This window comes from Vombatus ursinus, unplaced genomic scaffold (assembly GCF_900497805.2).
Source record: "Vombatus ursinus unplaced genomic scaffold, bare-nosed wombat genome assembly UNPS02015030.1, whole genome shotgun sequence".
Lineage (NCBI taxonomy): Eukaryota > Metazoa > Chordata > Mammalia > Diprotodontia > Vombatidae > Vombatus > Vombatus ursinus.
Window position 1 is genome coordinate 2,846,547 of NW_020954808.1, and position 12,057 is coordinate 2,858,603.

A 12,057-nucleotide genomic window follows, 5' to 3' on the forward strand; every position below is an offset into this window, starting at 1 on the left:
GACTGCCCAAGAATGACCTATATCAAACTGCTTCCCTTCTCAGTGAGGGGGAGGGATGGAGAGAATTTGGAACTCAAAATTGTTTTTAAATGGATGTTAAAAATTGTTTTATATATGTAATTCCCCCATCCTAGGTGACCTCCTTCTTCTTCATCCCAGCTGTCTCCCTTCCCAGTGGGGGCGTATTCTCTAAAGTTTCCTCCACAAATTAAGAAAATCCACCTGTGGAAGATGATCTCAGACTCAGTGGCCCCAATGTCTTCAGTCCCTCCAAATAGTTCCTCTTCTAGGATCTGAGCTCATACCTGATTTTCTCCTCACCTAAGAGCCTCTTCCTTTTCCCTGCCCCAGACATTGACCCTTCCTCCCTAGCAGCCTTGCCCTCCCAGGCCCCACTCCCACCCTTGTGGCCTTTAGAGCCACTCCAGATCCCAGAGGCTGCCTGTTGCCTTAGATCCTGTGGTAGTGGGGTTGGGGGGAGGGTTGAGAAAGGCATGGGTGGGCCAGAGCCAAGCCACCCTTGTAGTCTTTCCACTCCTGCGTTCCCCAACCAGCCCTTGGAATGCTGGGGGCAGGGATGGGGACCATGGGCTGCTGCAGGAAAGGGGCTTGGGCACAGTTGGGAGATGGAACAATATCCGGTCTTCATCTCACTGTTTTGGTGGATGTTTTATAACGTTCCTAACTATGAGTAGAGCAGGACATGCATGGAGGACTGGGCCCAGGTTTTTCACTGGTCTGGCTCCCTCGGCCAAAGAGGGTCAGCAGCATTCTCTCCGTCACATAGGGGTCTTGCGTTTGGAGGGGGTCTTCCTGACTCCAGCCCAGCTCGCTAGCCCCTGGGCTCCGGCGACGTGGACTCGCCCTCTTGCTGCTTCTAACTGAAGCCTCGGGGGTCTCGGCTAGCCTAGCGGGGCTGGGCGGCCTTCTCCCCGGTCCTGACAGCCCACAGTCCGCGGGGGTCGGAGTCTGGGAGGGACCCAGGCACCGAGAGAGCCCGGGCGGCTGCCCTCCTGGTGGGCGACCTCCCTCCGCGGGCCCCGAGCTCTCCGTTGCCCGCCTGCACCTTCCTCCCCTGGCGCTTCTCTGCGGGAAGCGGGTCCGGGGTCTGAGAGCGAGCCTCCCGCGAGGGAAGGAGGGAGGGAGCCCAGCAAGGTCGAGGCCCGGCTCAGCCAGAAGAAACACAGGCCAGACCAGAGGGCCTCCGAGGACAACCAGGCGCGAGGCCACGCCCAAGCCGACTCTTTCTTCGAGGAGACGCCCCCACTTCCTGCTCCGCAGCCAATCAAAAAGAGCCTCTAGTAGCGCAGTGGCTAGCAGACCGGAAGCAGTTGCCGTGGAGCGATGCGCATGCTCTCCAGTCCCCGCCCCCGCCTTGGCCCGGCGGAAGTTGCGTCACGGGGCAAAAAAAACCCACAAAAAAACAAAAAAAACGGTCGCCTCGGGTGCCTGCGTCAGAGCGGCGTCGGCTGCGGTTACCGTCGTCGGCCGAGCGGATGGACGGGCCCCCTGCGGCCTTGGGCAGCGGCGGCGGCAGCGCAGAGGGTAATGAGCCTTCCTTGACGCTATGTCTGTGGAGAAAGCGTGTCTGTGTTTGACGCCGAGCCGTTTGACTGTGCCGAGGTCGGGGGTGGGGGGGCTTTCCATCCGGGTCTTCGGGAGTGGCTGCGGGGGCTGCCGAGGCAGTTGTTAGAGGTGCCTCCCGGTCTCGGCAGAGATGGCTGCAGGGGCATTTGATGGGGGGATGGCTGCGAGGGCAGTTGACCGGGGGGAGTTGCTCCTGGGGCTGCAGAGGCGTCTGCGGCGGGGGGCTGCTGGGGCAGTGGATGCAGAGCCCCTCCTGGGTCTGGGGGCGCTGTTGGCCCTGAGCACCCCGGGCTCGGCCGCTTTTCAGGCGGTGGTGGCTCGGGAGGGAGCCCTTCTCCCGGGGATGCCCGGCCGGGGGCCCGGGGCCCGGGGCCCGTCTGGCGCCGCCTCCTCCCGTCTCTCGGCGTGTTTTGCCAACCTCGGCTGGGCGCTCCTGTCCTGGGGGTCGGTGGGTGACTTTGGCCGAGCTCCTTAACAAAGGGTCGGGGTTCCTCCCGGCCTCCCGGGAGGTTCAGGCACTGACCTGGGGCCGGCTGCCTGCCTGCTGGCCCTGGGGGAGAAGCCGCTTAGGTCCGCGGCATGCACCCAGCCCCCCGGGCCGTGGAGGGCTGCGGGTGCTGGCGGATTGGCTGGTCCTTGTGTGAGGGCACCGTGCCACCCCCTGGAACGGCAGGGCAGGCCAGAGACGTGCTGCTGAGTGGGGGCGCCTGCCTCCCTGGAGGGGGCCGGGTTGGGGTCTGACCTGCCCCCAGAGCCTCTGGGAGAGAGGCGAGTAGCTGTAGGCGCTAGGTTGTTTGACGTCTTAAGGCGCCTGTTCTGTAAAATGGGGGTGTCGATAGCGCCCCTCCCCCCTTGTTGTGAGAATAAAATGAGGTCATGTTTGGAGAGCACTTTTCGAACCTTTAAATGCGGTGTAAATGTTAGCTGTTATCATTATCTGATTGGGCTCCGGGCTCTGCACACAGTAGGTGCTTATTTTGTTAGTGTGTGGGAGCTGGGCTTTTGTCTTGTTTCCCTTAATGTTCTTCCCTAGGTAGGGGCCTCGAGGCCATTGCCTTTCTGCCAGGTGCCTTCATTTGTTTGTCAAAAGGGGCTGACTTCACAAGTGGCTCCTTGTGGCTTCGGGACCTGGGAAGACACTCCAGTCTGGAACTTGCCCAGGGTAATGGCAGCCCAGCACGAACACATTTGAGAGGAGGGGATTTCGATTTTCATGTCCCCCCCACTGCTTTTTGTTAGAAGATAAAGCTCTGAGAACTATGAACTCCCCTGGTACTCCCCTCCTGCCTTTCCCTGGGGACCCCACGCTGGGGGACCCCACAGGCAGCAGAGGAGACCCAGCTGTTACTGCTTGGGGAGGGTTGTGGGGCAGGAGCAGGGCCATGGACCCTTGTTATGAACCTGAGCCCAAGAGGAAAGGCTGGGAATTTGGGGCTCTTCCTGAGCTTGGGGAGACATGTTGGCATAGATTGTAGACGGTTCACAGGGGATACCTTGGAGGCTCTCTGGCTCCACCACTTCATTTTTTTTTTTAATAATCTGTTGTGGAATTTTCTTAACTTTGTTTTAAAAAAAAAGCAATTACCAGTATCTTTAGGTTTTCCACAATGTACAGTTCCCTAATGAATTCCCCCCTCCCTTCGAAGAGAGCTGTCCCTTATAACAAAGAAGGGAAATGGTAGAAATCACCTGAAACCACAAACCATTGAAAGATTCTGTGCTGCGTTTCATAGCCATAGGCCCCCAGCTTTGCAAAGAAGGAGGGAAGGTGCTGTTGCAGGAATTTTCTGGGTCCTTGCTGACCGCTGCACCAGTCCACCAGCACAGGATACAGACAGACAGCTCCACTGCACTTTATCCACCCAGGAGGGTCACACGCATTGTCACTCAGTGGTGATGGACGTGTGGGGCTCAGTTCTGCAGGTGACTGTATAGAGTCTGGCCTGAGCTCCGTGACCCAGAGAGCAGAACAAAAGGGAAGTTTTTTACAAAGCACCTTTGGGCATGATACGATGGAGCACCCAGGCAGAAAAGTATTTGAAAAGTAAATGGTGGTACGTCGGAGAGAGTGCTGGACCTGAGGTCTGGAAGATTCCTCTTCCTGAGTTCAAATCTGGCCCCAGACACTTCCTAGCTGGGTGACCCTGGGCAAGTCACTTAGCCCTGTTTGCCTCAGTTTCCTCATCTGTAAAAAGAGCTGGAGAAGGAAATGACAAATCACTCTAGAATCTCTGCCAGGAAAACCCTCAGTGGGGTCACAGAGAGTCGGACACGACTGAAAACGACTGAACTGCCCCATTAGATAAGTTAAAGAGAAGGGATGGCACCTGGGACTAGTCAAAGACCTGTGACTTTTTTTATAGTGGAGAGAAGAGAGATGGCAAAGGAGGCACATTCAGTACAAGTCCAGGAGGCGTCACTCAGGCAAAACCAAACAATCCTAGCAAATAGAGGATGAAATGGAGTCGGTTATGTCCCCCTGTCCTCCTTGGACAGTGCCTTTCCTCTCTGTGGCCCAGCCTGGTCATTAGAATTCTGCAGCATTCATTTCCCTTTTGGCTGTTTCAGTCACTTCCCAGTTCTGCTGGTTCATCTGCAATCTGTCAGTCATTCAACAAACATTTATTAAGCATTTGTTATTGTCCAGGCACTGGGAATGCATAGAAAGGCAGAACAAGCCCCTACCCTCAAGGAACTGGCATTCTGATGGGGCTTGGGTGAAATAACTAGGGAGGTCCAGGATTTCTGTTGCAGAGCAGATGGAAGCTGAACGTTCTTTGTGGGGATGGGGGTAGGAGGGCAATTGGGAAAGGCCTCCTCGAGAAGGTGGGCTGTCAGCTGAGTCTGACAGAGATTCCTGGGGCTGAAATGAATGAGGAGAGCATCTTAAGCCTCAGGGATCACCAGAGTGCACTGCCTGGAGGTGGAAGGTGGAATGGCGTGTGCCAGGGACCTCCACGAGGGCCACGGCACTGGATTGTAGACTGAGGCAGAGAATAAAGTCTCCCGGAAAGGTGAATTCACTGTGACATCTGGGCAGGCGGCTTCGCTTCTCCACCCGCAGGTGTCCAGTATCTGACAAGCTCTGGTCAAGCCAGGAGGGCTTTGAGTGATGCCTGTATGTTTGTGATCTGCAGACCAGCCTAGCCTCCTCTTCACTAGAGAACCATAGGGGACGAAGTTTTTAGCCACAGCAGTTCTTAGGAAGGCTGTCCGCCGAGTCACAGAGGGGTCGAAATCACTCTGGTGAAGGGAATCCTCATGGTGTTGAAACAAAAATCATTGTGGTCTATGTATATGTATGTCCTGGCTCATATGATGCCACATACTGTAGGTGTTTTCACATTTATGTGCCCAAACCAGTTATTTCCTCAGTGAGGGAAGCTCGATCCACTGATGTGGATCTCCTCTGTCGCTGGCATTAGCTCCTAGGGGCCCGAGAGGTTAATAAGATAATAGTAGGCCAAGGCCGTAGAGCTGAAGACCTTCAGCCACTGACGTCCTGACCTTAAGGCTGGCCCTGTCTGCACTGTGCAACACCGTTAGGTTGTGTAATGTGTGCCGTATCACATTGATCGTATTGCATTGATTTGGGGAAAAACCAGACTGGAAAGGTAGGAAGGGAGCACGTTAGTCAAGGCCTTTACATACCAAACGGGACTTTTTAGTGGACCCTGACAGTAATTGGGGTAACTGGAGTTGATTAAGTAGCAATGTGACTTTTTTTTTTTTTTGGCTAGGCAATGGGGTTAAGTGACTTGCCCAAGATCACACAGCCAGTAAGCGTCAAGTGTCTGAGGCTGGATTTGAACTCGGGTCCTCCTGACTCCAGGGCCGGTGCTTTATCCACTGTGCCACCTAGCTACTCCTGCAATGTGACTTTTTATTCTGGGATGAGATAATGAGATTTAAGCTCGATTGATGGCTCTTGTGAGTGGAGGGAGGGTGACATCAAGGTGCTGTGGGGCAGGAAGAACAAGCCCTAATCTCCTGAGCCCAGTCTCCTATCGTCAGCTGCAAACTAGGTGGCTGGTGGACATCTCGGATTCCTCAGCCTCTCCCCCAACCTCCCTTCTCTGTGGTGGGCACTGCCATCCTCCCTGTCACCCAGGTTTCCAGCCTTGGCATCTTGTTCGGCTCTTCATTGCTGCTCACCCCATATCTCCAGTTTTTTGCCAAATCATGTCCTTCTTATTTGTGTTAACAGCTCTTGTTTTTGTCCTGTTTTTACATCTACCAGGTCCCCATCATCCCAGTTCAGGCCCTCATCCCCTCTCCCTGGACTTCTTGACCTCACAACTTACAGTGATTCCTTGTTTCCCCCGTGATTGACTCCATGATCCCTGTTTGTCATTTAAAACTCTTCACATCTTGTCCTTGACCTACCTTCCAGTCTTCTTGACTATGATGCCTTTGTGCATACTGTGGTCAAGCCAAACTAGCCTTCCGGCTGGTCCCCGTACGGGACGCTGTCCCTCATGCCCGGGCTGCATTCCTCTGCTTCTGAGGAGCTCCAGTGTGGCCTTTTTGGCTCTCCCTGGCGTGTATGTGTGTGCGATGTGTATTTGGCTTCTCCCATTGAGTAAGGCAGAGCTTGTTTCATTTTTGTCTTGTATCTCTGTCACCCAGCACAGTCCCTGACACATATCCGTCGCATGCCTCTTGTTGCTATCCTTCCTTCTCTCTTTCTTCAGTCTCTTCTTTTCTCCCCTGGGGAGGGGCAGGAGAGCTGGACCTGCCGGAAGCCCCTTTGGTCTCTGCTGGGACCACACCCTCCTCCACCAGCAGAGGGCGCCCGGGCTTTGCTTGCCCTCCATCCCAGTGCCATCTTCTCCGGGCCCTGAGCCTCCCTATCTTTACCCTCTCCCTCGAAGATGGCCTGGGTACCTCCCACTCTGTTCACATGATCACAGAGATTTATAGTTGGAAGGGACTGAGGCGGTCCTGTGTTCCAGCCCCATCGTTTTACAGATGAGGAGACTGAGGCCAAGAATTAGAACCCACACATCCTCTTGTTCCAAATCAGCCAGCTCTCTGTTCACAGCAGGTTCTTTCTTTAGGAGGCTCTGGGCTGGCAGCCTCTGCCATGTGCTGACAGCACCCTGGGTTTCATGACGGAGAATAATCCTACTTCCCTCCTTTCACCAGGATGCTGGGTCAGTGGCATCCTTCTCATACCTGGCTCAGGCTCTGCCTCCTGGGTCAGGTTGGCCTCCAGTTGGCAGAAGCTTTTCCCGGCAGATAGAGTCCAGTGACAGCTCATCTCTTCCTCTTCCTTTACCTTATCCTGTCCTTGTCCTCCAGGACCAGGTAGGGCCCCTTTCAGCCCATGTGGGCATATGGAGGAGGTACACGCGGCCCCCAGGTTCAGGAATGCTGGTGTGAGAGGATCTACTTCCCCAAGCTTTCCCCAAGATTTTTCTTCCACTGTCTTTGAAGAGTTTCTGTTGGGAGATGTGCAGTATGGGAAGAAGATGGAAGTAAAATCGAGGGCGAATCACTGAGCCATCCTCGCCACAGGGAGCATTTGACTGCTGTGCCCAGACTGGGTGCACAAGTGCCTGGAGGTTGGGCCGGGTCATTTGCTGAAGAGAGCTGAAACTCGGACCCAGAGTAGGAAGGTAATAAGCATTTGTTAAGTACTAGACACTGTGCTAAGCACTTTATAAACATCTCATTTGGAAACAACTCTGTGAGGTGCTGGTAGTGGTGTTGAGTTGTTTCAGTTGTGTCTGACTCTGTGACCCAGTTTGGGATTTTTTTGTATTTGTTTTAGAAGGATGTAAATATTTTTATTCTTCAGTTTCTGTCTTCTGTCTGCGTCTATGCTGCTCCCAATATTCTTCTGCCCCCGCCCCTCCCTTAAACAGCAGTAATAGATAATTTCATATTTTGGAAAACTTCCGGTAGAAACTCATAGAGGTGAGTTTGTAACAGTTCCCATTTCAGATTTCTGGTAAGTTTTTAGAAAGGAACATGCACTTTGTCCTCAGATTTTGTGCTTGTCTTTAATTTTTCCTTTGGCGGTACACTTGTCTAGCCAAATGACTATGTTCTGTACTTACTGATTGGCCCTTCTGTACTGGGTAGTGTGGGGTGTGTCCTCCATATCCCTCCTGCCATCAAGTAGAAGCTGTTTCTCTAAGAGCAGCTGTCATCACTCGGGCACAGCTGTTTCTTTGGAAGTGTCACATATGGAGCTGCTATATATAGTATAACTAGGGAAAAATAACAGAGAGACAGTTGCTTCTAGGGAGGAAACATCGGAGGGATACCAAACCGATTCTCTCTACCCTTAGTTGGGTTCCATTTATTATCTCCCAGAAACATTAACATTGTGCTGATACCTGTACACGTGAAGGCATCTTATTGATGAAGATACTGGAGTGGCTTGCCATTTCCTTCTCCAGCTCAGTTTACAGACGAGGAACCTGAGACAAACAGGGTTAAGTGACTTGCCCAGGGTCACACAGCTAGTAAGTTTCTGAGGCCACATTTGAACTCAGGTCTTCCTGACTCCAGGTGTGGGCTTCATCCGCAGTGTCACCTAGGTAGGTGCTATAATTATCCCTAAGAAACTGAGGAAAGCAAAGATTAAGTGACTTAGCCAGGATGATGTAACTATGAGACTGATTTGCACTTAGGTCCTCCTGATTTTTCCAGCACAATATTCTATCCCCTGCACCCCTAAACTGCCTCCTGGCACTGTGCAGAGAGACAGGACTGGAACACAGATGGATTTCAGAGTCCTTGAGACTGGCAGCTTTTTAGAGTCCCATCAGCCGGTGAGATGAAGGGAGGACTTTTATCTCCTTCCACAAAATCCCCTCGTTCCAAGGGAACCCCCCAAAAAGGGGTTCTGGACACAAACTCCCTTTCTTTACTACCCAGGGAATGAGGGGAGAGTAGTGGGAGGAGGTTTCCATTTTAGTGGCATTCACAGGCAGGCCAAGCAACCAGACTTCGAAGAGAAAATGTTCTGGACAGTTCATCATAAGTAACAGCTGTACTTTATAAACAAACTTTTAAGCCATCCCATTCCACTAGGGTGCCTTTTTTCTTGCATTCCCTCCAACATTGACTGTTGCCTTTTTTGGTCATTTTTGAAACCTTTGAGTTGTTTTGATCTGCATTTCTCTGTATTAGTGCTTTTCCCCCATGTAGTTGTGAATACTTTGCATTTCTTCTTCTTTTTCTTTTTTTTTTTTTTTAAAGTGAGACAGTTGGGATTAAGTGACTTGCCCAGAGACACACAGCTAGTGAATGTTGTGTCTGAGGCTGGATTTGAACTTAAGTCCTCCTGACTTCAGGGCCGGTGCTCTATCAACTGCACCACCTCGCTGCCCCCACATTTCTTTTTTTGAGAGCTGTTTGTTCATGTCCTTTGACCATTGGTTGATATTTGTCCTTCATTTTTGAAGAGGTCCAGTGATATCATGGGTGATGCTTGCATGTGAATTAGATTGAAGTGAGGCAGAGTTGTACCCAGTCGCTGGCTGTACTCATTGAAGTCCAGTTGCAGGACCAAAGTCAAGATGGCTGTCGATGACCGGGGATGCATTGCATGACCGTGGGGTATTTAATGTCTGACCAAGCTCTAAGGGTTCCGTACAAATTGTTCTTACCTGTCCATTCCACTGGGGGAAGTCTTCACATCTTTGTGGGAGACAATCCCTCTAACTCACTGATGGGTCTGAGACCTCTGTCAACCTGGTTTAGCCTGTCTGCTGAGATAGTCGTGGCCGTTAGTTTTTTATGTGTGTGTGTGTGTGTGTGTGTGTGTGTGTGTGTGTGTGTGTATGTATATATCAATTGTTTATATATCTTGAATACCAAACCCTTTTCAAAGAAATTTAATGTAAAGATTTTTTTTTTCCTATTCAACCACTTCCTTTCTTATCATTGATGCATTAATGTCTTTGCAGAAGCTTTTCAGTTTCAGGGAATCAGAGTTATCTGTTTTATCTTTTGTAATTGCCTATATCTCTTGTTTGGTTAAGAATATATCTCATATCTGTAGCTGAGAGGTACATGATCTGTTTCTCTTCTAATTTTTTTGTAGCATAGTCTTTTATATTGAGATCATGTATCTGTTTAGAATGTATTGTGGAGTAAATTTTATTTTCAAATGAAAATTTGCTTTCTTTCTCTCCCACCTTCTTCTATCGAGAAAGCAAGAAAAAGAAAACCCCTGTTACAAACATGTGCAGTCAAGCAAAACAAATTCCTGCATTGGCTATATGCAGAAAAAGTGTGTTTGATCTGCCCTCTGAGTTCATCCTCTCCCTGTCAGGGGGAAGGGCAGCACGCTTCACTTCATAGAGAGCCCTTTGGAATTGTGGTTGGTCATTGTATTAGAGTCAAGTCTTGCTGTTGAGAAGGGGCTTCTGGTGCATGGTCTAAAGTCTATCACTATACACTGTACGCTATGCACTACACAAGGTGACTGACAAGATCGGAATCACACAACAGCTTTTTTCCTGATGTTTGAAAGATTTGTCTTTCCACTTAAACGGTCAGATTCTGGGAACCTCATCAGGAGTCAGCTGGTGGGTATGCTGTGCTCTACCCATGCAAACAAACAAACAAAACAGTACCTTGCTATAGGAGGTTGAGAAGTCCCATACACATTTTCACATTAGTCATGTTGTAAAGAAGAATTAGAACCAATGGGAGGAACCATGAGAAAGAAGAACCAAAACAAAGCAAAAAAAACAAAAAAGAGAGCAAATAGTATGCTTCAATCTGTATTCAGACTCCATAGTTCTTTCTCTGGATGTGGACAGCATTTTCCATTGTGAGTCTTTCTGAGATGTCTCAGATCCTCGAATTGCTGACAGGAGCTCAGTGTATCAATGTTAGTCATCGCACAATGTTGCTGTTACTGTGTGCAGTGTTCTCTTGGTTCTGCTCACTTCACTCAGCATCAGTTCGTATAAGTCTTTCCAGGTTGTTGTGAAATCCACCTACTTATCATTTCTTATAGCACAATAGTATTCCATTACATTCATGTGTCACAACTTGTTCGGCCATTCCCCAGTTGATGACACTCCCTCGATTTCCAATTCTTGGCCACCAGAAAAAGAACTGCTATGAGTATTTTTGTACATGTGGGTGGAGCATTTTTTAATATGGTCTTTAATTTGCAATTCTCTTGAGACTTATTTTTATCTTAGAACCATTCGTATATCTCTCCATATCTATGAAAAAGTATATGATCTGCATCTCTTTTAATTTTTTTGTGGTATGATTTTTGTAATTAAGGTCATGTATTAATTTAGAATGTATTGTAGAATATGATCTAAGCAAGTGATTTATGTGTTCCAGTTTATCAGACACTAGGGCATTAAGACAGTGATTTTAATATGACAAGAAATACCTTTGCTCAAAGTTTGCTTTCCATCCTAATTTTATTTCCCTAAGAAAATCCTTTTGTTCTTGACCTTCTACACACTTTAAAATGGAGAAATCTGGAAAGGATTTTTAGACCAGATGAAATATTAAGAAATAATATTTTAGAGAAATCATAGAGGAGATTTTTAATAGTATTCCACAGTGTGCTTCCTTCCTCTGAGTAGCCTTTTCAGTTTCATTTCCTCATTCCCAGTGTCCTTTCTCAAGGCTGAGAAATGGGGACATTCACCCTTTATATTAATGTCTTTCAGACTTGGAACCTAGGACTGAGACCACAAAGTCAACTCCAAAAGAGAATATTCCAGGAGACGAGTCATCCCCGGTGGTGAAAGTTGAAAGACCTGGAGGGGCTGACTTTTGCTACTCCACTTTGGGGGAAGGTGTAGATAGTGAGAGCCAGAAAAAGAGGGAGCAAATAAAGGAGGAGAGTGAGGTGAGGAAGTTAACTAAACCTCAGAAGAGTCACACTGGAGCTAAAAGTGATAAATATAGTGAATATGGGAAAACCTTCAGTCAATGCTCAAACCTCACTGAAGATCAGAAAATCCAGGCTGATGTGAAGCCTTATAAATGTCCTGAGTGTGGGCAAGCATTCACTAAAAACTCAGGACTTACTCGACACCAGCGGATTCACACTGGAGAGAAACCTTACACGTGTAATAAATGTGGAAAAGCCTTCAGACAAGTGTCAGACCTTGTTAAGCACCAGAGGATCCATACTGGAGAGACTCCTTACAAATGTAATGAATGTGAGAAAGCCTTTATTTCTAATTCGGAATTTCATAGGCACAAGAGGACTCATACGGGACAGAAGCCTTACAAATGTCAAGAATGTGGAAAAGCATTCATTGAAAGTTCAGACTTTGTTAAGCATCAGAGAATTCATACTGGAGAGAAGCCATATATATGCAAGGATTGTGGGAAAGGCTTCATTGAGAGCTCTTCCCTTGTAAAGCACCAGAGGATTCATACTGGAGAGAAGCCGTATATCTGTAAGGAATGTAGGAAAGCATTCACGCAGAAGTCCCACCTGGCACTGCATCAGATCATCCATGC

The 12,057-nt window shown here is 49.3% G+C and overlaps 3 protein-coding genes across 3 annotated transcripts in view; all 3 read left to right on the forward strand.

Annotated features, from left to right (window-relative positions):
* Positions 1-1,496: 1,496 nt before the first annotated feature.
* LOC114030977 (zinc finger protein 665-like) overlaps positions 1,497-12,057 on the forward strand; it is a 117,323-nt gene continuing 106,762 nt past the window's right edge. The window contains exon 1 of the mRNA XM_027845948.1: positions 1,497-1,545. Coding sequence (XP_027701749.1) covers positions 1,497-1,545 — 49 coding nt within the window. The remainder of the gene's footprint in view (positions 1,546-12,057) is intronic.
* Positions 1,498-12,057, forward strand: part of LOC114030978 (zinc finger protein 2 homolog) — a 252,552-nt gene continuing 241,992 nt past the window's right edge. Inside the window, exon 1 of the mRNA XM_027845949.1 lies at positions 1,498-1,545. The gene's annotated coding sequence lies outside the window, so the exon portion shown is untranslated. The remainder of the gene's footprint in view (positions 1,546-12,057) is intronic.
* The window catches only part of LOC114030979 (zinc finger protein 239-like), a 50,883-nt gene continuing 50,201 nt past the window's right edge, over positions 11,376-12,057 (forward strand). Inside the window, exon 1 of the mRNA XM_027845950.1 lies at positions 11,376-11,434. The gene's annotated coding sequence lies outside the window, so the exon portion shown is untranslated. The remainder of the gene's footprint in view (positions 11,435-12,057) is intronic.